General features: G+C 45.8%; 1 protein-coding gene across 1 annotated transcript in view; it reads left to right on the top strand.

Moving 5' to 3' along the window:
- Window positions 1-16,842, top strand: part of LOC115480159 (thyroid adenoma-associated protein homolog) — a 63,629-nt gene extending 46,787 nt beyond the window's left edge. The window contains exons 29-31 of the mRNA XM_030218643.1: window positions 10,170-10,433; window positions 10,721-10,923; window positions 15,422-16,842. Of these exons, the coding sequence (XP_030074503.1) occupies window positions 10,170-10,433; window positions 10,721-10,923; window positions 15,422-15,726 (772 nt within the window). The 3' untranslated portion in view covers window positions 15,727-16,842. The remainder of the gene's footprint in view (window positions 1-10,169; window positions 10,434-10,720; window positions 10,924-15,421) is intronic.
- Window positions 16,843-21,933: the final 5,091 nt, after the last annotated feature.

Genomic DNA, 21,933 nt, shown 5'->3' with positions numbered 1-21,933 from the left:
TTAGATGCCCCACCTGGAGACCATGTATGCGTGGATGTTGTCGTATGCATTGGGCCAAGGGCTCCATTGTTAGTGCAAACAGCAGTGGGGACAGGGCACAACCCTGGCGGGTCCCACGTTCTAATGTTATTGGGTCAGAGTTGGTTCCATTGATTCTCAGTATTGCTAATGGCTGGGTATATAATAATTGGAGCCATACTATAAACCGTCCTACAAATCCCATTCGCTTTAGTACTGCAAACATAAAGACCCAATTGACCCTATCGAACGCCTTTTCGGCGTCTAAAGATAGGAGCAACATTGGCTGTCTGGTATTGGTTGCCTCCTGAATCAGGTGGAGTGCCCTGCGAATGTTATCTATTGCTTGCCTTCCCATGATGAATCCCGCCTGGTCCTCTTGTACCAGCTTCGGCATGAGTCTTTGTAGTCTCTTAGCCAATATCTTAGTAAAAAGCTTGTAGTCCGATCCCAACAAGGAGATCGGACGGTAGGAACCACAGTATTGTGGATTCTTTCCGGGTTTAGGTAAAACTACTACATTTGCTATCCGCCAGGAGTAGGATAGCTCCTCTTGGGTATCAAGCTCATTAAATGTTCGGACTAGTAAAGGGATTAAGAGCTTGCTATACCGTTTATAAAATTTGTTTGTGAATCCATCTGGGCCCGGGGATTTACCGTTAGGCATATCGCTTATGGCCCACGCCACCTCATCTGCTGTGATCGGTGCAGAGAGCGCCTCCGCTTCTACCATTGTCAATGTGGGTAGGGCCGCCTTTGCAAGATAATTCTGGGCTTCCTGCGCATCTAAAGTACCCTCCGTTTTGTATAAGGCCGTGTAAAAGTCTGAGAAGACTGTCCTGATCTCTTCTCCTGTTATACATAATTTCCCCTCCCTATTGAATATGGAGGGCACTTGTGTATGGGTATAGTGCTTTTTTAACTTAAATGCTAGTAGCCCGTGAAGCTTTGTTTCCAAATTCGAAATGAGCTTGTCTCACTCTTTGGAGGTGCTCTGCTATCTCTGCCATTTGAATTTCCCTAAGTTCTGTCCGTAATGCGTGTATTCGGTGGTTTATAGCTCCCGCCCCCGGTCGCCCTGCACATTGTTCAGTGAGGTCTCTTAATTCCGCATGTATTTGTTGGGTCCTCGCTCTTACTTGTCGTTCTAGGTGGATTTGTAAGGATATAACTTTTCCCCGGAGCATGGCCTTACATCCTTCCCAGAGGATCCCAGCTGATACTTCATTATTATCATTGATGTCAATGTACTCTCTAATATCTGCTTCTATCCTGGCGGCTATGATTGGGTCTGCTAGTAGTTTGTCACTAAAGCGCCACTGTGGCGTTCCAGGGCTCATTACCTTCAATTTCAACTCAAGGACTACTGGAGCATGGTCTGACCATGTCCTCGGATATATCTGAATATCCACTGTATTTGTCATTAATGTCAAGTGCCCCATCCAAAAATCTATGCGGGAATGAGAGTTGTGTACAGCCGAGTAAAATGTGTAGCTTTTAGTTTGTGGGTTTCTGTGTCGCCAAATGTCTACTAGTTGCCATTGTCTCATGAATTTATATAATTGGGATCGATCTGCTTGTGAGTAGCGTATCCCTTGCGTAGAATTATCTAGTGTTGGTTGCAGTGTGAGATTATAATCACCACCCATTAAAAGGGTCCCTTCAACATGTTTAGAGAGGAGCACTGATAGGTCCGAATAGAAGGCACCTTGTTGGTCATTGGGGGCATATATATTTAAAAGTGTCAACACCTCTCCTTCCACTTTTACAATCATCAATAGATATCTACCCCCTTTGTCCCTTACTATCCTTTGCACTTGCCAGGGGTATTTATTGGATAATGCTATCAGGACTCCGTTTTTTTTCCTTTCTGTGAGACTTGATGCAAAAAATATTTGCTGTGATCTAATGTTACTACACAGCCGCTCTGCCTCCTGTAGTAAATGGGTCTCTTGAATAAACGTTATATCAGCATGGAGGCGTTTTATCTCCTGAATCATAAGATGTCTCTTTCCTGGTGAATTAAGTCCCTTTACATTAAGGGTCATGCATTTAACAATACTCATCTCAACTGTGTGACAATCTCTTTTGTCCCTCCTCTATTCCCAATCCTCTGGTCTATTCCCTCTTGAAAGTCCTGCTCTCTAACCTTCAGGTAATGTCGAATCTGAACTAATCTCCCCCCAACTAGAAACTCTTTTACCCTCCCCTCCCCCTTTAAGACATCCTCGTATCCAAAGCACAAGGGTGTCATAGAGGGAAGTGACCCACCCACCCACATATTATCAATTAACAATTTGGGCCCCACTGCTTTGGGCAAAGTAATGTGAAGTGCTGATTGCGCAACTGAAAGGCATTTTTTTTTTTTCTTTTTTTTTTTTTCTTTTTTTTTTTTCCTTTACATATTAAATGTCATCACCTTACACTGTTCAATCTTACAGTCAGTTTCTTGTAACTTATGTTTGGAATCAGCTTTTGTTGTGTCCGTTCCTCCAGTCACTTCTTTGCTTTGTCTTCGGGTCTTCGTAGCTGGGTATCAGAGTGTTGTCGCTGTAGTCGTCCTTTTCCCGCTGTGACCCGCTGCCATCTCGGTCTATCTCCAGTTAATGGTATACGTTTCCTGGGAGTATTAATGTCTCCGCTGGGGCCTGCTTCCGGAAAGATATGCGTTGCCTCTGCGATATCTCGTATTTGGCATTGCTTCCCCTCCTTGTAAAATCGCAACACAAAAGGGTGGCCCCAGCGATATTTAATCCCCTTGTCTGTCAAAAATTTCGTGAAGGGTCGGAGTTCTGCCCTTCTTTTCAAAGTAGCCGCCGCCAGGTCTTGGTAACATTCAATATGGTATGTGTCCCATTCAAATCCTGGCGTGGAGCGCGATGCCTGCATGACTTGTTCTTTTAATTTAAAATCGCTGAAGCATGCAATAATATCTTTTGGGCGGTTTGATGTTAAAGTTCCTAAAGCTCTGTGGGCCCTCACCAGTTGGATTGTAGCAGGGTCTCTTGTGATTTGAATGTTCTGGAGCAGCGCACTCACAATTTTTTGAACTGTCTGTTCACAGTCTGTATAGTGTGGTGTGTCTGGCAGACCCCTAAATCGCACATTGCATCGGCGGCTCCGATTTTCAAGATCTTCTATTTTGTCCCAGACTTGCTGGGTGTCTTGTCGGGCCTCGCGGTGCTGGGAGTCGAGTGTCTGGATTAAGTCTGTTTGTTCCTCCAGGCGGTCTTCTATTTCAGTTACTCGTAGGCCCAGCGCGCCTATTTCTCCGCGTAGCTCCGCCCCCATCGCGGCGATGTCTGCCCGCACTGCCGTTATTATTTCCGTTTTTATCTCCTGCAACCAGCCCCGTATTTCCTGCATATTTGTATCTTCCTGGATCCGTCCCTCCCCCGTAGCGAATAGCGACGGGGAGAGCGGCGGGGGACTCCCCCCTCGGGACTCGGATTGGCGCTGTTCGAGAGCTGGCGTGCTTGAACTCGCGGCTGGGCCCGTATACGCGAAGGTTTGTAAGTCGACTGCTGGGGCTTTCGAGGTCAGCATCTTTCGCTTACCCTTGGTTTTAAATGCTGTTTTCTTGCGTTTCTCAGTCGCGTTTGCTTGTTTTTCATGCAGTGGGTTTACTGATTGTTTGGGGCTGATCGGAGCTCGTGGCTCAGGCAGCCATTTCAGGTGGTGACGTCACTTCCTCCCAGTTGCTACCTTTTCTAAAGAAATATTTAATCGTAGCCTTTAGTTAATGAACACACATCAAACAGTGACTTACTTACAGTACAGCAGTAGACAATCTACTTTTCAAGAACTTCCAGATTTGAGTTTGAGCCTGAGCCGAAGCCTGCTTATCAGTAGAGTGGATATCATATCTCTCAACAACTTTGAGTGGCTTCTGAGATATGTGTGAAAGTTTTTGCATGATATATTCTTAAAGTTGTGCTGCACAAACAAAATTCCTTTGACAGATTTCAACCAACAGGGAAACAAAAAAGAGATCAACAATGCCTTTCTCTCTCTTTAGCACCCCCATGTGTCCAGACTGACTAATAACCAGAGATGGTTTCCCTTTGTGAGTAGGTGTGTTGGTCATAGGCGCATAAAAGAGGATATTTTCCTAAAAATTTAAAAAACCTGAAGGACATATCCTCAGAAGTCCAAAAGGAGAACATATCCTCTTAAAAGAGGACATATGGTAACCCTACTCTTGGTTCTCCCTCAGGGCTTGGTATATGACTAGGGCCTTTGTTTTCAGATTTTAGTTGATCATCAGTGCCATAGGGCCCTTTTACTAAAGTGTGTTGAGTGTTTGGTGCATGAATGAATGCAGGACTGTGCTAACAGTCATCATGCTGGCTTGGCTTGTAGAGGTTAATTCTGTAATGATGTGCTTATATTTTAAAGAATACTAGTGTAATCGGGTATCTATTGGGTCAGTATTTAATGCAGCTTAACCAGCAGCTCCTGGCCAGTTAAATCACCTGTTTGGGGCTAACTGGTCATTCCTTATAATCTGCTCCAGACCATTCCCGACGAGTGGGTAATATGCACTCCCACCAGCAGAGGAAGACTGAGAATTATTGAGCAGTGACACCTTTATAAGGGGCTGTACAACCCTGAGCTGCCCAGTATTTCTCAGTCTCCCAGCAGAGGTAGGTGAGTCTGTGCAGTCCTGCTCTTCTTTGGTTGGAAGTGCCATTTGTGGCCCCATTTAGTAGAAAAGTTAGAATAGTATTTAAGGGATTGCTTCAAGGGTGTCCTGGAGCAGACTGTGCTGCTGGTTTAAAAAAAAAAAAAGAGGCAAGAAACAGAATACACAGGCGGCAGAAGAAAAAAAAAAAGTAGTCTCTCTCTGGCCTCAGGCTTGGGCCCCTGCGCTTTTGGGGGTGTATACTCCAGTCTCTGGATCCCTCCCTCCCTTTCTCCCCCTCCTGCTCTCCTTTGGTGAGTGGTATGCCTCGGCCTTCTCCCCCCGTTTTCCTGGGAGAAGTTCCTTGAGGTGGGCCCGTAGTTGGAATAGAGCACTGCCGGTATTAAAAAAAAAAAAAGACACTCTGGGCTGCTTTCAGCATGCTGTCAGGCAGGGGAGCATCTTTTGTGGTGGGAAGCTTGTGGCTGGACACCGCTCTGGTACAGTTTGGCATGGCCTCCAAGGCGGAGAAGGCACGTAGGTGCGCGTCCTGTTCCGCTTGGTGAGTGGTCTCTGTGCACAGCGGTCGCATGTGCAAAGAAGAAGAGATGGTGATGAGCGCTGATCCGGAATCAGGTGTCCGTGTGGTGGAGAGTGCTGGGAACGCCCCTTAGCAGAGTAAGGAGGGTTCTCTCGGGGAAACTGCGCTCCTGGCAAGTTGTGCTTCCGACGCAATTTTGGCAGCAACATCCGCCATTTTGGGTCCGAGTGCTGTGGGGCTGGACGCGGGAGAGGGACCACCGCTTCTTACCAGCCATGATGCTAATCATTAGATAACTATGTATGACTGTTGGTTGAGTGCCTATGTTGTTATTCTCAGTATGGAAGTTTTGTCTGTTCTGCCCTATCATATAATGGATTTTCTAGTTTAAATTAATCTGTGTTATTGTACAGTGTTAGATTTGTAAACCGTTCTGACTTGGTATGCAATAAGTGACAGTATAGTAAACAATTAAACGATAAACGATTCCTCTGCAGTCCACTCTTATTTTTCCCCCGAATTTGTTCTGTTACTTTACCAGGCTTATTGCCTGAAGAGGGGGCTCCCTGTGGAGACTGTGGGAGATCCCCAGGTGACCAGGGCCCTGGAAGGGTCACTTGGGGCACCTGGGAGCCAAGGAGACCTGCATTGCAGCTCGGGAGAACCTGGAGGAGGTACTTTCCCTCAGGTCAGAGCTCCCATTCTCTGAGGATGTGGATGAGGGAGATCCTTGAGACGCAGAGAGCCTAGGGGAGCCTGTTCAGGTGCCTATGGGGGAGGATCCCTCAGTTTGGATTTTTAAGCGGCAGGAGTTGCCAACTTTGTTGAAGGAGGTCCTACGAGCTCTCAAATTGTCTGAAAACCCTCAGATGTCTCAGCAGGGCGACCTGCTGTTAAAGGGGGTGTACCGGTCACCCCAGACCTTTCCATATTATGAGGATTTGCAGGAGTTGGTGGAGGGTGAGTGGCAGACGCCGGATTCGCCCTTGCGCATTGGTCTGGCAATGGCTCAACTTTATCAGCACCCTATGTCAGACCTCGAGTCTTTCCAGGTCCCAAAAAAAATCTTTTCCGGAGATGGGAAGGCGGTAGAATGAGAGGACATGAAATGAGATTGAAGGGGGGCAGGCTCAAAAAAGATGTCAGGAAGTATTTTTTCACGGAGAGGGTGGTGGATGCTTGGAATGCCCTCCCGCGGGAGGTGGTGGAGATGAAAACGGTAACGGAATTCAAACATGCGTGGGATATGCATAAAGGAATCCTGTGCAGTAGGAATGGATCCTCAGAAGCTTAGCCAAAATTGGGTGGCAGAGCAGGTGGGGAAAGAGAGGTTGGTGGTTGGGAGGCGAGGATAGTGGAGGGCAGACATACGGTCTGTGCCAGAGGCGGGACTGGTGGTTGGGAGGCGGGAAATACTGCTGGGCAGACTTGTACGGTCTGTGCCCTGAAAAAGGCAGGTACAAATCAAGGTAAGGTATACACATATGAGTTTATCTTGTTGGGCAGACTGGATGGACCATGCAGGTCTTTTTCTGCCATCATCTACTATGTTACTATGTCACCAAGAAGACATTCTTGTAGAGGGTGGGGCAGCCCTTAAGGACCCTCAGGATCATAGAATGGAGGCTCTACTGAAGTGCTCCTTTGAGGTTTCGGCCTTGGTGTTACAGGCAGCCATTTGTGGGGGTTACATGGCATGGGCCTTCTTTTGGTGGGCTGAGAACCTCCTGGATGCATCATCAGCATCTTCCTCGCAGGCGTCTTCGGATGTCATTAACTTGAAGTTGGGCATGACCTTTCTCTTGGATGCTCTCTATGACATGGTCCATGCGTCTGTGGAAAACCTGGCTCTGGTGGTTGCGGAAAGGCGATTTCTGTGGCTCCAGAATTGGTCGGCAGATGTGACCTCTGATGTAAATTTGAGTCAGCTTCCATTCTAGGGCAATTTGCTGTTTGGGATGAGCTGGAGAAGCTGGTGAAGAGCTTTGGTGAATCCAAGGTTCCTTGGCTCCCGGAGGACCGGTCCCACTCAGCTTCTCGTTCGGCGGGTCAGGGACGCCTGAGGGAGCTGCACAAGTATCAGCCAGGTTGAGGTGCCAGTTCCCAGTGTAGTTGTGACTGGAGTAGAGGTCAGCCTTTTCAGTCCTTTCCTTCTTTTCGAGGTAACAGGCAGGGAGGTCATGATGGGGCCTCCGGAAGTGCTGGAGGTTCTAGAGCTTCATAGTGAGGGTGCGGGGGCCCAGCCTCTGGTAGTGCCCATTGGCAGTAGGTTGCAGCTGTTTTACCAGAGGTGAGCCCACGTGACGTCAGATCAGTGGGTCCTGGACATTATCAAGGACGGCTATGCACTATAGTTTCATCGTCCTCTTCCATATGCTTTTTTTGTTGCTTCCTACAGATATCCGGTCAAGATGGCAGCTGTCTGGCAGACCTCAGGAGGCCTTTGACAGTCATGGCAGTCGAGGAGTTCTGGTGGCACCCAACTGGCCGAGCCAGGCGTGGTATGCCGATCTGGTTCGGTTGCAGGTGTGCGATTGGATTCATTTTCCCTTAGAGGGCAGTCTGCTTCAGCAGCGTCCCGTTTTCATGCCCAATGTGGCTCAGTTCTCACTTACGGCTTGGCTGTTGAGCGGGCGACGTGGTTGAAGAAAGGGTATTCCTCCAGGGTGATTCGTACCCTCTTGAGTTCTAGGAAGTGTTCCATCTCTTTGGCCTACATATGAGCTTGGTGTATTTTTGAGACTTGGTGTGAAGAGCAAGAGGTGCTTCCCCAGTGGGCTTCACTTGGAAACCTTTTGGAATTCCTTCAGTGTGGATTGGAGAAAGGGTTGTCGTTATCTTCCCTTCAGGTGCAGCTGGCAGCTCTGGTTTGTTTTCGGGGGCCCGATTCAAGGGAAGTGTTTGTCTCTCCATCTGGATGTTTTCCGGTTTTTCCAGGGGGTCAAACGGTTGAGACCAACGGTTCGGCTGCTCGTTCCTCCTTGGGATTTGAATTTGGTGCTGTCGGCCTTAGTTAAGGCCCTTTTCGATTCTCTTCAGGATGCCTCCCTCAAGGATCTTTCAAGGTGGTGTTTTTGGTGGCCATCATGTCGATGTGGCATATTTCGGAGTTGCAGGCTCTATCGTGTCGGGAGCCTTTTCTGGTTTTCTGTAAAGAGAAATGTCTTTGTGGCCAGTTCCATCCTTTTTGCCCAAGGTAATTTCTCCTTTTCATGTTAATTAGTCTGTTTCTTTGCCATCCTTTTTGTCAGAGGAGTCTCCTTCTTCCTCGTACAAACTTGATGTCCATAGGGTGTTGAAATGTTATGTTCGCTGGACGGTGGAGTTTCGTAAGTCAGATCATCTTTTTGTTTGGCAGTCCTCGGAAAGGGGAGGTGGTGTTGAAAGCCTCCATCACTGGCTGGATTAAGGAGGTTGTGGCGTTTGCTTATCTATTGCAGGGTAAGGATGTGCCTACCGTGTTGCGGGAGCATTCTATGCGGGCTCAGGCCTCCTCCTGGGTGGAGCAGTCTCTTAGTCCTTTGCAGGACATTTGCCGGGCAGCAGCTTGGTCCTGTCTTTATTCATCAGGCATTACCGGTTGGATGTTGAGTCCCAGCAGGGCGCTTCTTTTGGGGCTTCTGTGTTGGTCCGGGGAATTACCACCCTCAGTGAGTACTGCTTTGGTACTTCCTACTTGGGAATGGTCTGGAGCAGACGATAAGGAAGGTGAAAGTAGATCTTACCTGCTAATTTGCTTTCCTTGAGTCTCTCCAGACTATTCCCAAACCCCACCCGGGAGGAGTGTGTCACCTTGGTGGGGGGCCTGATTCTTCTGGGGCTGCAAGCGGGTACTGTGATGTCTCAGTCTCGTTTGGTTGTATGTCTGGTGCTCTCTTCCTTCCGGGGGTTCCTGAAGGGAGTTTAGTTATATTATGTTTTCTGTTTCTGGGTTTTTGTGATTCTTCTATGGTGTTTGGCTATTCAAAATACTGAGCAGGTCAGGGTTGCACAGCTCCTTATACAGGTGTCACTACTCAATAATTCTCAGTCTCCCTTTGCTGGTAGGAGTGCCTATTACCCACTCCTCAGGAATGGGCTGGAGAGACTGAAGGAAAGCAAATTAACATGTAAGATCTAATTTCTTCTTTTCAGTGGCACTTAACCAGTTAGTGCCGAACTGCAAACTGGCTATTTTGGGGTGTTCCTGGGTGGAGTCAGCACTTGGAAAGTTAAATGCCCCAATTTGCTGCTAGCCCACCAGCATGGTAAGGTAGGCCCTGGGGCAGGGGCAGTGGTCTACAGGTGGGCCCGGGAAGGGGCTGCTTATATTCAGCAGAGGAGGAGGGGAAGAGCATAGAACACAGAAGAAAAGTTTTGGTTTCAGCTGAAAATGCACCGGCATTTTTTTACCTAAACCAAAGCAAGCCAAGCAGATTTTGGGCTGGTTTGGTGCTGAAATTGACATTTAGTTGACTTCTAATTTCTTACTTCTGATTTTGTATCTTTCTGAGGCACAAGCTTTTAGCAGTGGATCAGTCTCCTCCCCCCATCCCCAAAAGGGTGGCACTGTACAGTGCTACATCAGAGCTTGTGTTAAGGAGACAGAATAAGCCAGTGTGAGAGGTCTGAGATTGGCAGGGGTGCAGAGAAAACGGTACAGGTTGCTAGCTGGAGTGAGAGTGCTAGGAGAAAGGTTGGCTATGGAAATGTATATATTTATTTTGATTCTGCCTGAAGAGGTGGCCCAACAATAGTAACTGTGTAGCGGAGGAACACAGATGTTTTTCTTCCCTTCAAATAAGAACTAGTTGACAGGAACATAAACACCTGTAAATAGAAGCTTTCTATAGGAATAATTAGTGCCTTTTAGATGTATAGTGATAACATAATAAAAGCTGTTCTAAACAGAAATAAATATTGCCTTATTTCCAGCTTAGCAACCCCAACCCCAGCTCCACCCCCTCCTTCATATACATCCTTAGAGTAACTTTGATCTAATTGTAGAGTGATTGGTGTTGGCATCAAACTCCTAAAAGATCAGAATCAGCTGGTACGGAGAGAAGCTTCAGTCTTTGCCAGCCTTGCACCCCACCTGTCAGGAGAGGTAGCTGCAGAATACGCTCAAGTGCAGAGCATCAGGGGTCAGGAGTACCTGCTGCAGCTTCTGCTGGAACATTTCTGGGAAAGTGAAGAAACACTGCAGCTTTTCCTGCAATACCTACCCTCAGAAGGCCTCAGTAGCATCCTATCAAACCTGGAAAACAGCAGGTACGTCTGTTTCTTCTCCTGTGGCACAAGCTGCTCACCTGTTCAGGGGACAGATAAATGTTGCACTCATGCTTTGAGAGCTCTTTGTTTTGAATTCCTGTAGTGCTGAAGGCTTTCTCTGCCCATGTAATTCTTACTTCATTACCCTGTATCTGGGGCATGCTGATGGTGCCCCAGTTATGATCTATACCTTGACAGACCCTAAGCAAGTGCTGGGCACTGCCAGGGATGCATCGCCAGCTGAGCTGCGAGTATTGTGGATTGCTAACAAAGCTGTTTCTTTGCAGAGTCAGCCTGTATGAACAGGATGAGCCCAATGTTTCTTCAGAAACTGCTGTCTTTTCCTGTGTGTTACTGCCTTTCCTGCTTCAGCTAGTGGAGAGGATTCCCAAATCTGTCCAACTGTGTGCACACCTGGAACGCTGGATAAAGGACATTGGTGCCAGTGTTGTGTACCAGCTGCATTACTGCAGGAGGTGGTGGAGTCAAAGTGAGTAATACCCATTCCATCAGAGACTAGATTGTACAATCCCTGTGCACTCTGGTGGCACAGTCTGCTTGTGTGCAATGTTTATACACACTCCTTCATACCACACCTCATCAGATCTTCATGAAGTGCAGCATCTTTCTCTAGGTCCCATTAGGATGATACCTTGCCCAGCTTCTTGTGTAATCATGGAATACTTTGCTAGATAAGAACCACACACTACCTCTCATCTGACTGACTGTTCTTTAGTGTAATAGTGCAGAAACCTCATTTTCGTTGTCACCCTGGCTTCCCTACCTCTTCTTATTCCAGACTTTCTTCCACCTGTTTTCTGATGTTACCCCTGAATTTCATGTGATGAGTGTTCATTGTAGAGTTTCCATTTCAGTTAAAAGCAAGTCTAGTATTAATAACTCAAAAAATAAATAAACCTAGCTGGGGTTCACACAAACACCAAACAACCCACACATACACAAAGTACAACCAACAGGAACCCAAGCAAAATGTTCATTTTAGGATTACTAATAGGGCTATCAGCCCTAGCACTAATAACATCTACCACTACCATAACTCAGAGGGAAAATAACAACATACTGATACTTTGTAGCTCAAATCACATAACAAGAAGAAACCTCCATGTCCCAAGCAGAGCCCAAACAATCAAGCGGGGCACAACAAAGAATTAAACCCAGCAATCCAATGACCAAACACTACAAAAGGCCAGAAAGGAAAACAAGCAACACCACAACCCAATCAAACGCCAACTAAAGAAAATAACCGCTATTCCGTCGACAGAGGAAAAATATCTACCAATAAATGGGGATACATCAGTGCCAGATCAGTAGTAAACAAAACAGACACAATAACGGAAGGGATAGCAGACAAAGATCTCGATCTAGACTTTCTAAACGAAACATGGATAAATGATCAGGGAGACCCTATTATTTTGGAACAGGCTATAAAGTCTTACATTGGACCAGGAAGGGGAAAAGAGGCAGGAATAGCACTGCTATACAGATCCTTTTTAATGGTTGAAACCCTAGCGGAATCCATAACACTGCAACTGGAAATTGCCTCATTTATAATCAAGGACCAAACACTACTCAACCAACTGTGCTGCATCCTTTTCTATAGAACACCAGTAAACTGGAAAACAACACAAAGAAACTTCATGGACTTTATCTCAAACACATGTGTTAACAATCCCATCACCTTGCTAATAGGAGACATCAACCTCCATCTTGATGACCAGAAAGCAGACAGCTCCAAAGACTGCACCTGATTCCTACAACTATGAGACTTTTAGCAGCCTCCAGTGTCCAAGACCCATGTGAAAAGCCATACCGAAGACATACCATGGACCTACTGGCCTTTAAATTCCCACAAGACGATGAATACAGAACCCAAAATGAATAGAAACTCCCTGGTCTGATCACCTTAAACTTAACATGACCCTCTATTGGAAAGAATACAAACCTAACACAACACAAGTAGGAATGCCATACAAATCACGAGGAAAGATTGATGCAACCAAATTCTGGATGGCCATCGACGAAGACCAATGATCACCAACAACCAACACAGAGGAATTCCTATCAGAATGGGATGAAAGAAGCACCGTAATACTGGACAGAATAACCCCAGTGAAAACAAGTTACAGACAAAGGCGTACAATAGTCCCGTGGTTCAGTGAAGAACTAAAAACAATGAAAACCCTATTTAGAAGACTAGAACGAACATGGGAGAAAAACAGAAGTGAATCAAAAAACCGCATGGAAAGTAGTTTGAAACAGATAAAGTTAAAATAAGACGAGCTAAAATGAAATTCTATAAAAAAAAAAAAAAAAAAGCAGGCCCAAGCTACAATGACACCAAGCTAATTAACAATGTTTTAAACACCAAACACCTGATGGTGATGAACAAAGACACCCCCCCCTCCCCGTCAGCAAATGATCTCGCCAGATTCTTCGACGATAAAATCTTTAACCTAAGAAAGATTCTAACACATGATGGCACACACTTTGAACTGTCATTGATGAAGTAGATCACTCCCCAGAAGAAGTTCCAACAGACAGGACGTGGACCACCTTCGCACAACCCACATACAAGACAGTAGCACAAGCACTAAGAAAATTCTCTTTCATCTATTGCATGCTAGAACCACATACTAAAAGTGGCTCCGGACCGATGCTAAGAAGGGTAACACACACACACACCACACACCACACACACCACACACCCTGAGGATTGGAAGGCGACGAAACAGATGCGAAGGCGGTAGAACGAGAGGACATGAAATGAGATTGAAGGGGGCCAGACTCAAGAAAAATTTCAGGAAGTATTTTTTCACGGAGAGAGTGGTGAATGCTTGGCATGCCCTCCCACGGGAGGTGGAAATGAAAATGGTAACGGAATTCAAACATGCGTGGGATAAACATAAAGGAATCCTGTTCAGAAGGAATGGATCCCCATGAGCTTAGCCGAGATTGGGAGGCGCGGCTGGTGGTTGGGAGGCGGGGATAGGACTGGGCAGACTTATACGGTTTGTGCCAGAGCAGGTGGTGGGAGGCGGGGATAGCGCTGGCCAGACTTATATAGTCTGTGCCAGAGCCGGTGGTGGGAGGCGGGGCTGGTGGTTGGGAGGCGGGGATAGTGCTGGGCAGACTTATATGGTCTGTGCCCTGAAAAAGACAGGTACAAAGCAAAGTAAGGTATACACAAAAAGTGGCACATATGAGTTTATCTTGTTGGGCAGACTGGATGGACCATGCAGGTCTTTTTCTGCCGTCATCTACTATGTTACTATGTAATACATCAATACCAAAGGACACCAAGAAAAAAAATCACTGGCACCTTGAACTATAGATCAGTAGCATCCATACCTTTAACAACCAAAATAATGGAAGGAATAGTGGCCAACCAACTGATTGACTATATTAACAAATTCTCCATATTACACGAATCCCAATCAGGTTTCAGACCCCATCATAGTACCGAAACAGTACTTATTACATTACTATCGAACTTCAAAAAAGAAATTGCAACCAGTAAACACATTCTCCTACTACAATATGACATGTCAAGTGTGTTTGAAATGGTTGACCATCAAATCTTCAAAAGAATACTGGATAAAATTGGCATTGGCAGAAAGGTACCAGATTGGATACTAGGCTTCCTTCCCAAAAGAACCTACCAAGTGAAAACCAAGTCCTCTCTCTCACCTACATGAAAAACAAAATGAGGGGTTCCCCATGGATCTCCGCTCTCACCAACTCTTTTCAACTTGATGATGGTCCCCCTTGCCCATACACTATCCAGATTAGGATTTAACACCCTGATATACGCTGATGATGTGTCAATATACGTACCATTTAAAAAGAACCCACATGAAATTGCAGCGAGGATTAGTGACAGCATAAATATAATGGAATCCAGGGCAACATCCTTTAAGCTCAAACTGAACAAGGAAAAAAAAACACTGCCTGATAGATCATCACAAAACACTGAATGCTTCGCTAACATGGGTACATCCCTCCCAATATCTGACAACCTAAAAATCCTAGGAGTCACCATGAACTGCTCTCTATCATTCGACAAGCAAATCTGAACCACAACAAAGAAAATATTTCAATCCGTGTGGAAACTGAAGTGCATAAAAAACTACTACTTCCCAAGAAATGTATTCTGCACGTTAGTCCAATCTATGGTCCTTGCCCATGCAGACTACTGCAACAGCATCTATGCAGGCTGCAGGGAACAACTACTAAAGAAATTGCAAACAGCACAAAATGCAGCAGCTAGATTAATATTCAGAACCAATAGATTTGAAAGCGCAAAACCGCTACTTCAAAAACTACACTGGCTACCCATCAAAGCATGCATATCCTTCAAGATTTGCACCCTGGCCTATAGAATACCTTTTGGCCTTGCACCTGAATACATGACTAATCTAATAGAATTGCCTATATGCAATGCAATAAAAGATGTATGAATCTATCTCACCCAGCACTTTCCAAAACGTCAAGGCATAAACTATAAAATTATATATACTCAACCGACTTCACATACATCTTCCCCAAGATATGGAATACACTACCGAAAGCCCTAAAATGTATGACCGACAACTTAACTTTCCGAAAACATCTGAAAGCCTTTTTCAGTAAAATGCTACTTGTCACCGGACAACAATAAAACACCACAACGTAACACGAAGAATTAATTACGAACAGAAACTGGCCAAAGACACATCGACACATCAATAACAACGTAATATGATTAACTGTTGTAAAATGGTTAACTGATGTAAGATAACTCATTAACTAATGTAAATGTAAACCATATTGACAACTCTGGTTGGAAAATGTGGGGTACAAATGCATGCATATAATAAATACAGGCTTTTTTTAAAGGTGGGTCATCCTAGAGCCTTTTTTCTGAGGGTGGGGTGTACAGGAAGTGTCTTGGTGCTGAGTTACCCCAGCATTTTTATCTTCTATTGTAGATGGTGACTTTCTGCCAGTCCTGAGGGCGCTCTGCTGTCCTAAAGTGTGCACGGCTGTCACAGTGCTTCTGGTGAAGGCTGCCTTCCTGACCTGGACTGCAAAAGCTCTGGAGTTCAGGGCTGCTTCTGCATTGGCAATGAGCTGCTCCTTCCATGACCTCACCCACGAGCTGAAGCTGTTGCAGGCACTGCTGGCCCCATGTGGAATGTGCCCAAATGTGCTCTCTATACTGGAGCCTCTGCTGTCTGATTGTCATCAGGGAGGGGACAGTGCCGCAAATCCAGAATTCTGGCAACTGGATTGAAGGAAAACAAGATGCAGTTTAGCTTTGCCACGGAAGGGTTATGCTGTACTTGTCACTTGTCAGGTCCTTGGATGCAGTGTCACACTTGTGATAAACATGCCTGACAGATTTTTCGCTATGGTTGGATGCATCTAGACACTTTGAGCTGAAGGGGAAAAAGTTGGAGGATTTGCTGTGTACACATCTTTTTTTTTTTTTTTTTCACTTCTACTTCTATCAAAAGTTAACTGTGAAGATACCAGCAAAAAGAAGAGGTTTTTCATGCCACTCCTTCCTCACTAAGAGGAGGGTGACAAGATTATTTGGTATTTCAAAAGCTAAGTGAAACCTGCTTGTGATAAGGCGTCTCTGTACAATAAGCATGATATTTATTCAGGGACCTTATGTGGTTTAACTGTGTGTGGATATATATGTATATATGACTATGGAGTCTGAACACCAGGTCTGCAGTGACCTATTTTACTATTTCAATTTTGAAAAGTTTTTAAAGAAAAAAAAATTATGTACAAAGTTGTCCAATTTTCTATCATCACTTCTGATGTAATTTGTATATTAAAATGAGTCAAAGACTTTGATAATGTATTGTTATAAATGTTAAACAAGCAGAAATTCATATTTTGCATAGCCCCTGGTTAAAGCTGTCGAACATAGAACACCACAGTAATCTCTATTGTCCCTTCCTCTCCCTCAGAGATCCTATAGCAGATAAATACGGTACTGCCAATCCACACCAAGTCCTGTGCTCTACATTACCTTCCTCTTCCTGGGCTGCTTTGTGCTTGTTCAATTGTGTCTTAGAATTCAGATATGTGCTGGGTCTCCTTACCTTCCAGTGGCTGTTCCACATAACCACCAGCCTTTTTCTATAGAAATTACCTTAGGTTATGCTCCTACCTGCCTCCTGTCAATGTTCTGTCCGGTGCTTCCTTTCCACTGGAAAAGGAGTGCTGCCTGTGCATTTATACCTTATAGGTATTTAAATGTGTTTATCCTATCTCTCCTACATACTTAAATACGTGTCTATTTTTCATGTGCCTTCTAGCCAAGATGCTTGACCATATTAGTAGCCACCCCTCTTCCTCTCCCTATGCACCCAAGCATCCTTTGGTTTTTGCCATCACCATAGTAACAGCCTGAGCAGGCTCAAACTACCACCATTGGACAAATAGCCTATCTTGCTCCTCACTCCCGGTCCCTAAGCGCCACCAAAGGGTTGGATTTTTTTTTTAATATATGGCAATAGTAGGCATACAAATTTTGCACTTGTATCTTCAGTAAGAGTAGCCAGAAAACCTGATAGGTTAATGGCCCTTGAGAACTGGGGTGAAGACTGAGGCCCAGCCCCTGCTGTATTTGCTTCCAGGCCCCAACCATGTTTGGTTAGTTGTAATGTTGAAAGTAGCTCTTCCTTTGCTAGCAAAATACCAGTTCATGTTTTTGAGTTTAGTACTTTCTGTGCAGCCTTTAGTAGAGTGACAGCAAATCAGCATACAGCACAAGTACAAAAATCCAGACTGCTCAGGGATTGGATCAGTCTGGATTGTCTGGCAGTACTTTTAAAATTCAAATCCAGTGTCTCTCTTCCCCAAAGGAGAGGGCCAAGGCCTCCCCTCCCTCCCTCCTTTCCCCCCCCCCCCCCCCCCCCCCCCCACAGTCAGGTGCCTCTCTCTTACTCCCCCAGTGTTCAGTATCTTTTTAGAAGTCATCTGTGCTACAGCACTAGCAGCAGCTTTACGCACTGGCTGCCTCTGGCTTACACTGGGCCTTTTCCCTGTGCCCCAGCCTGCCTCTTCTGGTACAACTTCTTGTTTTTAGAAGGGTGGAGTGGGTAAGGAGGGCAGAAGCAGGCTGTGAGTAAAGCGAAGGAGATTTAATGACAGGAGACGGCATGAGCCTATCTGGGCTGAAGGCAGTGTGTGGAGCTTGCTGCCATATTGGTTTGTCCAGACCACTAACAAACTTGTAAGCAGTGGTGTGCTGGAGCCGGCTCGCAAGATCCGGTTGTTAAATTTTGCCCGGACTTTGCCCTCCCTCCACCCTCCGGATCTGGTCCCTCACCGATCCTACCTTGACCATCGAATTCTTCGGGGCAGGCAGTGTTGCCTGCCCACTGCTATCGCTGACTCTCCCCCGCTGCCTGTTTGCACTTTAAAAATGGCCGCTGAGACATCCAGAGGCGGCCTCGCGAGACTTCTGTAAGTCTTGGTGGCCATTTTGAAACGGGATCGGGCGGCGGAGGAAAGTCAGCGATGGCAGCGGGCAGGCAACACTGCCTGCCCCGAAGAATTTGATGGCCAAGGTAGGGTCGGTGAGGGACTGGATCGGGAGGGAAGGAGGAAGCAGGAGAATTTGTGGAACAAGTCGGGAGGGGGTGGCAGGGAAGGGAGCTGCTGGTGCATACAGGGCAGAGGAGAGGAGGGTCACTGCTGGACATGGGTGGATGGAGGGCAGGGGAGAGAAGGGTCGCTGGCCATGAGTGCATGCAGGGCAGGGGAGAGGAGGGTCACTGGCCATGGGTGGATGGAGGGCAGGGGAGAGGAGGGTCTGGCCATGGGTGGATGGAGGGCAGGGGAGAGAAGGGTCGCTGGCCATGGGTGGATGGAGGGCACGTGGAGAGGAGGGGAGAGAGAATAAATGCTGGACCTGGATGGAGGGGAGGGAAGAGTGAGGAAGGAGATGAGGGAAAAGGAAGAGAGGAGAAAAACTGCACATGGATGAAGAAAATAGGCAGAAACTGAGGACCAGAAATGAAGACGAAAGGAGGAAAGGAAGCCCTGGAAATGGAGTTAAGAGGACAGAAAGCAGCAGAATCAGATACTTGGCCAGCATGATCAGAAAAACAGTCACCAGACAACAAAGGTAGAAAAAATCATTTTATTTTCAATATAGTGTTTGGAATATGTTCCCTTTGAGAATCAGGTGCTCAACATTAAAAGTTTATATTTATTTATTTACTTATTTATGGCATTTTATCCCACATTAAACATGAATTAGATTGGAGCCTGGGATCATTTAATTTTTTTTTCCTGGAGAGAGTAATGCATTGCCCCCCACCCCCACCCACTGGCTATAGCCAGCTCTGCAATTTTTTTTTTTGGGGGGGGGAGGGGGGGGGGCGCGCAGAGGTGGACCAGGGAGAGAGCCTGTTAAAAATTTACCAGCACACCACTGCTTGTAAGGTTTATATTGTTTTATTAAACCTCCTTGGTTTTGCATTCTCTCTGTTAGGCGGGAAAGGGGGAGAAGTTTTCAAGGTGTCTGTGAATAGGAGGAGGGTTGTTTTTTGTTAGAGCTTATTTTATTTGCAGTGCTGTATTGTGGATTTCAGTGCTCTGCTCTATGCCTTTATTTTTTTTTTCCTGTCTTAAAAAAGACATTTATTAAAAACAAATGGCAAGTTATATGAAAAATTGATATGAATATGCAAGTTCCAAAATTGGTTTTCTTCTAATATTTAGCATCTAGCACATAATGAACATTCATTCGTGTCTGTCTGATGTGATTAGACTTCAACTGCCAACTCCAAAGCAATTTAACTGAGCAGGAAAGGCTCCTGGCTGTGGTGAGGGTTGAATATTGCTCCCCTCAATTTGTAACTCTGCTCATTGTCTTGCACACAGCACGCCCTGGCCACCTTTCACCGCTCTATGTGCTCTGCAACTATATTTATTTATATGAAAGCTTCCCATAGGTTGTTCCTCTGTGTATATCTCTATGCTGCACAAGCTGGTATGTTTCAAAAATATAATCGAGATATAAAACAGTATGGATGCAGCAGCTGAGACCTTGTTTTGGACATACCACACTGGCAGCTGTTGCAGGAAGCGGCTTCAGCTTTTTTAAGTCATGCCAGCTGCTGTTATTAAACTTTGTTGAATAAAGGTGGTGTAGCACAGAAGTCTCCAAAAAGGTATTGTACATTGGAGGAGTGAGAGAGCACTACACAGGGTGGGAGCAGAGAGAAAGAGAAAGATTTTTGTGCATGTGGGTGCAGAGGAAGAAGGGGTGCAGATCCTGTAGTCCAGATTATTGCATTTTTAGGGGTCTGGATTTGCAACTCATCTGGATTTTGGACTCCTGCTAGCTAACGTTCAATAATAAAACTAATTCAACCCCCCTCCCCCCCCCCCCCCCAGGAACACCATAGGAAAGCTTAAACGATATCAGACACACAGAAACATGTTTGCCAATATCTTGACATCAACGTTTCAAGTAGCAAAAGCAAGACTGAATGATTGTTTTAGTACAGCTTTAACTTTAGAAAGAAATTTCTAGCAGTAGGTCATGAGGAAAAGAATTCTACAACGCAGGGGCCAAAAGCAAGTACTACTACTACTACAAATCATTTCTATAGAATAATGAGTAGGGTCAAATGGCGCATGAGCTACTTCAGACGTAAAAGAAGACATGCATTAGCAGAGCGAAGCCAAGGCATTAGCTTGTAAGGGAGCATAAGAGCTGACAGGTATAGTGGAGTACCTCTGTAACCAGCACCTCCTGTAAGCATAAGAGACTTGAATTGAAAATAGAAAGACCAAGGTAACCAGTGAAGCTGATAACTAGAAAAGAGAGAAGACCATGGTGTAGATTAGAACCTGCTACTGCCCTGGCATTGGTCTGAATGGGCATACATGGCTACCCTACTTCTATATAGAACTACTGGCAGATAAAGACCTGAATGGTCCAGCCAGTCTGCCCAACAGTCACGATTATACCAACCCCCGCCAGCTGAAGCACCTCCACTACACATACCTTGGCTGGCATCCCCAACCCCTGCCAGTTGAAGACTTCGTCCAGCGCTGGTCTGTGGCAGCACCACCGCATTGCCTGCCCTATTCTATCTTCCCCTCAAGTCCAGCACACTTCTTTTAGTGAAATTGAACATGCTCAGTTTCACTAAAAGGAGCATGCCTGCCGTGAGGGGATGAGAGCAGGGCAAGCAATGCGGTGACAGCGCTGGCCAAAGTTTTCAGCTGGCGGGGGTTGGGGACCCCCACCAGCCATGATGTACAGTGGCAGCAGTGGGTGGGGGGCAGCAGAGGAATGTGGGAGTGGTAGCCAAAATGTGCCCCCCACCTTAGGCTCTGCCCCCCTCCCACCTCAAGGTCTGGCTACACCCCTGGACAACAGCAAGTCTACTGGCATGTAAAAGTATTTGGTTACATTCCTGAGGGCAGCTGGTTTTGGGGGATCATAACAGGAATGGGATTGCCCCAGTACTTTGTCAAATAAGCCAGACTGACTATGGTTAAACAGGAATGCTGGGCTTGAGAAATCCCCTAGTCACATCCAGCACGGCACATCTTAGGTTCTTAGCTGTTAGCGACAGAGATCAATGATTACTATATTCCAACAATACTACCTTTTGCCCCTTCTCTCTGTTCCCTGGCTCTACAGGACTGATACAGATAGAAATTAGTTCAGACACAGGAGTTAAGTAGACTGGTTTATTAGATAATTATGGCACAATCCTGAGTAAAGGGCTGAGGGGAGGAGACAAATTTTCTCAGGCATGTTCAGAACCATACAATATATGCATGTTTCCAATAAATGTCTGCAAGCCACACCTGCTTTTCTGAGTGTAAACAGGCTGCACCGTACCAGGGCCCTCACTGTACGACAAGTGTTCAAAGCTGGTGTGGCCTGTGCAGTCCAGACCAGAACTAATATCCCCTACGAAGGAAATTAGTCTTACCTTTATCAAGTTTCAAACCTTTAGCTCAAACATATCTTGCAGAACTTTGCCTCCTCTTATGGTTTTAAAATTATTAACTTGGTCCCACAAACAACATGATCTGAGACATAGACACCATAGGTTGTAAGAATATAGATTTCTCAATTACCTTACCCCCCCCCCCCCCCCTTACAAAAGAATCCAAGGCAGCGTGGCCAAGTTACCCAATTCCAGGCCAGAAACACTTTGGGCTAGACCTGGTTCTGAACTGTAGGCTGTATAGTCTCCGATTCTAGCCCTTGAAATCAGAACTGCGAGTCCCAGGGTTTACAGAAATCCAGAACTGGCCTTTACTCTCCCTCTTGGATCTGGCTAACATGATAGCTATGCAGAGAATAAAGTTGTGATGTCAGTTTATATAAAATCCCACAGCCACTGGTATAAATATCAAATATCCTTACTAGAACCAGGACAACTGCTACCAAAACCAATATCTATTAATTTTTGAAAGAGTACTCTGTTTTTGGCAATTA

Source organism: Microcaecilia unicolor, chromosome 11, assembly GCF_901765095.1.
Source record: "Microcaecilia unicolor chromosome 11, aMicUni1.1, whole genome shotgun sequence".
NCBI lineage: Eukaryota > Metazoa > Chordata > Amphibia > Gymnophiona > Siphonopidae > Microcaecilia > Microcaecilia unicolor.
The sequence above is the reverse complement of the archived record's forward strand: the minus strand, read 5'-3'. Positions and strand labels throughout refer to the sequence as shown.